General features: G+C 33.8%; 1 protein-coding gene across 1 annotated transcript; it reads left to right on the plus strand.

The window, feature by feature from the left end:
- Positions 1–242: 242 nt before the first annotated feature.
- Positions 243–3794, plus strand: LOC110032654 (bidirectional sugar transporter SWEET4-like). Its single transcript, XM_020736350.1, has 5 exons — positions 243–401; positions 2308–2344; positions 2463–2841; positions 3033–3152; positions 3351–3794. Exons 1-5 carry the CDS (start codon positions 359–361, stop codon positions 3516–3518), a joined length of 747 nt encoding a protein of 248 aa, XP_020592009.1. The 5' UTR covers positions 243–358; the 3' UTR covers positions 3519–3794.
- The last annotated feature ends 983 nt before the right edge of the window (positions 3795–4777 follow it).

A 4777-nucleotide genomic window follows, 5' to 3' on the forward strand; every position in this document is an offset into this window, starting at 1 on the left:
GTCAGCCCCTTTTTTTTTTTTTTTTTTTTTGACCAAAGTACAAGTCAACTCAACGTTGATTCTCCTCTTAAAATTACCAATAATAACCTGCTGTCATCTTAACCGTCCATCACATCAGCTAGATTTAATTAAACTCACGTTTTATTAAACCAACCAGATTAAAAATTTCAAATAAAATTTCATGCGGATAAAAAGAGAGAATCAGGTAATGAGGTGGCCTATATAAACAACCGAAGATGGCCATCATTTTATCAAATAGTTTGTTGATAGAACTGAGGAGCCAAAGTTATCCTTCACTTCTTCTTCTTCTTCTTCTTCCGTCTTCTTCTTCTTTCTTCTCTTAGTTGCTGGGGCAGCCATGATTTCTGCAGCGACCTTCAGAACAGCGGTGGGGATCATAGGTAAGCTAAGTCTGCTTTCTTGTGGCCATTAGTGCATTAATGCTCCCTTTCTCTCTCTATCCCTCTCTCTCTCTCTTCATTAAAGAAGCTGTTGATCTAGATGAATATTTTTGAATTCTTGGAGGATTTACATGACTGCAGCAAAATTTTCATGCTCAAACTTTTAAACTCTGATTGCTTCAGCTTTTTATTACTATGATTAACAAAAATATTTAAGAAATATATGTATATGATAAATCTAAGAAAGTAATCTATGTATTTATATTAATATATATTATTGGCATGGTGGTCTAGCAGTACTATTTAGCTAAAAATATGCTGTCTCTTCTTCTTTTCCCGTGTTCCAGAGATACTTTCAAAAAGTTGGAGTAATGCAAATTCAATTGAAAATCATGTCCACGAGAATCTGCCCATTTCTCAATTTCAAAAGTGCAATACCTTTACCTTCCACAATTTTCAACATCAAATAAACACTTAATTAGTAAAAGATAATGAAAAATTCATATCGATATCGTCGGTTTAACCCAATTATTCGGCTAGGCATTTAATATTTTTATTTTTTAAATAAATATTAAAAAACGTAAATTAAATTTAATAATTTAAGATAATGAAAAATTATTAGTTTTATTGTCCTGTCAACATCTTTGAAGTCGGCACCGTACCAATTGCTTTACTTATCTACTTTCTTTATTTTCGCCCGTGATCACCTTTTTTTTTCTTTTTTTGAGTTTGTTGTCTTCCTTCTTCTGTCAGGACTTGACAGAGGACAAGATTTGCTGAGGATGCATAAAAATTTGATCGGATTCTAGTTTAAATATTTCAATTTTAACTTCAGATATTTATATTTTTAAAATTTTTAATTATTTATAATTTTTAATTTCTTACAATTTTTAATTTTCTCAAAATTTCACTTTGTTTTATTTTTTTCTTTTGAATTTCTGAAAGAAGCCATTTTGTTAGGAAATTTTGGCCTGATGGTGAAATGTGGCATAAGTTGTACCCAAAGGCCGATGGTGGTGATAGTGATTTAACTAAAAAATAAATAGCTTTTTGTGCTGAAATTAATCCATAATTACTCCAAACTGTTCAACATTCCCACCAAAGATTAACTCAAGATTTCTATTAAATCTACTTAAGTTAAGAATAACTTAATTTAGAGATTTATTTGTCTTAATTTTAAGCTGAAGTCAGATTTTTTAATAATTAAACTAAAAATTTATTCTTAGACGTAGCATTTTTTTAAATATTTTTCTAAAAAATTATTATTAGAAGTTTTTTTTTTATTTTTTATTTCTAATCAGTTTAAAAAAAATGATAATTTGGCAGCAGGCTAAAAACAAATATGAGATTATTTCTAATCAGTTTAAAAAAATTGATAATTTGGCAGCAGGCTAAAAACAAATATGAGAGTGATTTCAAAAACATTAATTCGATAGGTAAGGTGGCACTTTTGATTCATTTCAACATTAATTGATTTTATTTTATTATGAGCATGTAAATCTTATCATATCTGTCACGAAAAACAAGCATTCAAACAATAATGAGTCATTATATAATGGGACAAATCTTGCCTCGGTGTCAAAAGACGTCTTAATAGTATTGAAGCGAATTATAGCACTCCATCTTATCTATGTTTTTTGTCTAACACAAAACCTGTGGTTAAAAACATCTAATCATTTAAAATTTCAGTAAATATTATTTTAAAACATGATTAAGAAATGTTATCAATTAAATTTATCTAATGATTAATTTAATACAAAATTTAATTACTGATTTACATAATGCTCATCTTAAATTAATTTCCATTTATTGACTAATTTTAATTAAGGATATCCTGAATAAAAAAAAAATCAGATTTTTTTATGAAACATCACTTGCTTATTAATTACTCCCTTTTCTCTTGCAGGAAATGCACTATCCCTGATTCTCTTCCTCTCTCCAGTGTAAGCAGCCATGAGCTTAATTACCTTCATTTCTTACTAAACACCATACTTAATCGTAATTAATCTAATACATTCCATCTTAATCTCAAAAAAATAAAAATAAAAAAAATATATGCAGGCCAACGTTTCGAAGGATTTGTAAAACCAAATCAGTGGAGCAATTCTCACCAGCTCCTTACCTAGCAACTCTTCTAAATTGTATGCTGTGGGTGGTCTACGGAATACCGTTGGTGCACCCAAACAGCACTCTGGTTATCACCATTAATGGCGCCGGAACAGCCATAGAACTCACCTACGTGGTTCTATTCCTCGCCTATTCCCAAGGCAAGCTACGCCTGCGTGTGTTCGCCGTGCTGGCCGCCGAAGTCGCCTTCGTGGGACTTACGGCCGGCCTCGTTATCGGGCTTCTGCCGACACACGAGCGCCGATCGCTCGTCGTTGGTATTATCTGCATCTTCTTCGGCACGCTTATGTACGTTGCCCCCTTGGCCGTAATGGTACGTCGCTCCGCAATAAGTTCTGTGATTTGAATATTAGTTAAGATTAAGCTTGTTTTGCTTATGGTTGCTTTTTTGTTCCTAATCTCTAGTTACCTGCACTTAATTTGGATGTTAACATATCAAAGAAATGTAATTTTGCTATTTTAAAACAATTTATTTGAAATATTTGATAAATTTGTTCATTGCAGAAATTGGTGATCAAGACCAAGAGTGTGGAATACATGCCATTGTTCCTCTCTCTTGCTTCCTTCTTCAATGGCGTTTGCTGGACTGCATATGCCCTCCTGCGATTCGACCTCTTTATCACAGTAAGAAGCTTATGAGTCCGCTTTTCCTAGAATTCTAATAAGAATCTTTAAAAAATTAAAAAAAAAAAACTATTTGGCTTTATTAAAAATTTATATATTTATTTGAGCTTGGTCGAATTATATTCGATCTAGAGTGCCAAAAGTCTTACAAATGATTGAAGTTAAATTTTGATTATGTTCTAACTGGCAACTCTACAGATTCCAAACAGCCTTGGAGTTATCTTCTCCATAGCACAGCTCGTCCTGCATATACTGTACTACAAATCCACGAAGCAGCAGCTGGAGGCACGTAAAAAGGCTCCCGAGATCGATCTGACTGAGGTGGTCGTGAAGGAAGGAGGAGCACAGCAGAAGGGCCGCCACTAATTTTAATTATTCAATAATTAATCATAGTTATTGGCATGTAACTGTGCTTAATTACATCTGATTTACCTTTTATTTCTACCACCAGCAGCAGCCTTCTTCTTCCCTCGCTGCAGTGAAGCTTGTGATAAGCTAATTAATATTGTAGCTCTATCTTTGCTCTCTTTAATTTTTCTTTTTTTTTTTCGGTTTCTGTATTTTGGATTTAGCACCAAAGAGTGTCTCTGAGGATTTGTCCTCTTTTTCTCAGTAATAAATAATTTAATCTCTTGCATTTTACCCGTTATATTTTCCTCTCTCCCTCTCTCCCTCTATAATATATATATATTAAAAGGAAACAATTATGAAATATTTAACAAAATAGAAGGCTTGATTTTTAACCGTATCAAAGCAGGTTATGAGTTAAAATCTTTTACAATAAATTTGTTTCGAGGCATTCACTGTGAAAAGGAGTTTTCAAGCTAAAATCGCTTATATATCAATAGAAGGATAAGAAGAAAATAGTAGAAATCAATCTGAAGAAATGCAGATTAGTTAGGGATGGACGCCACTTAATTTTCAAAACACATTATCAAGACATACTTGTGCCTCTGTTGAATGTCCCCTCTGCTTTTTCTTCTAGGCTCAGCGGCGTTGTATATAACAAAAATATCAACACCAATATAAAAAAAAAACGAACGACCAAGATGAAAAGAACTTCTTTCGATGTAAGCAATCAACCGATGATTCAAGTCCGAGCATGAAGTCTCATCTCCAAACCTGGGATAGGTTCAAACTCTGGAGATAGTTCCCCACTCGGTAGCTTCAAGACCCGTCGAAAGTGAGGCGTGAATCGTCCCAGCTGTGAGTCTCACCAAATACCCTGTGTGGGCTGCGATAAGATCCGCTTAAGACCTGACAAGATTGGGAGGTCCGGCCGAGGTGATGATCCACCAGGCATGTTAGACACGAGCAATCTAAGACTCAAGCCGAGCGGAACATGAGCCACGACTCACTATAAAAAAAAGTAGGTTTATTACGTTTGACCGTCCAACCCCGCATCGGTACCAAACAACTACATCACAAACGACCGCTCTAGTCGGTCATGCCAGAAGACGCAAAGCAAAATCTTCATACGACCGAACACCTAGACCGACCAACGTGTAGTTGATCCACCTTAAAATTACTTATTTTTTATGTACATTTTATGCTCAATTTTTTAGGATATTGTGCTTTAATGAAGGGTATTTTTTTGTTTTTGATTGCAGATGTAAACAAAAGAG

Source organism: Phalaenopsis equestris, unplaced genomic scaffold (genome assembly GCF_001263595.1).
Source record: "Phalaenopsis equestris unplaced genomic scaffold, ASM126359v1 Scaffold000995, whole genome shotgun sequence".
In the NCBI taxonomy this organism is placed as follows: domain Eukaryota; kingdom Viridiplantae; phylum Streptophyta; class Magnoliopsida; order Asparagales; family Orchidaceae; genus Phalaenopsis; species Phalaenopsis equestris.

Coding starts and splice junctions, on each gene's coding strand:
- LOC110032654 (XM_020736350.1), top strand. CDS start 359: ATGATTTCTGCAGCGACCTTCAGAACAGCGGTGGGGATCATAG. Junction 2,345..2,462: donor ATTCTCTTCCTCTCTCCAGT/GTAAGCAGCCAT, acceptor AAATATATGCAG/GCCAACGTTTCGAAGGATTT. Junction 3,153..3,350: donor GATTCGACCTCTTTATCACA/GTAAGAAGCTTA, acceptor GCAACTCTACAG/ATTCCAAACAGCCTTGGAGT.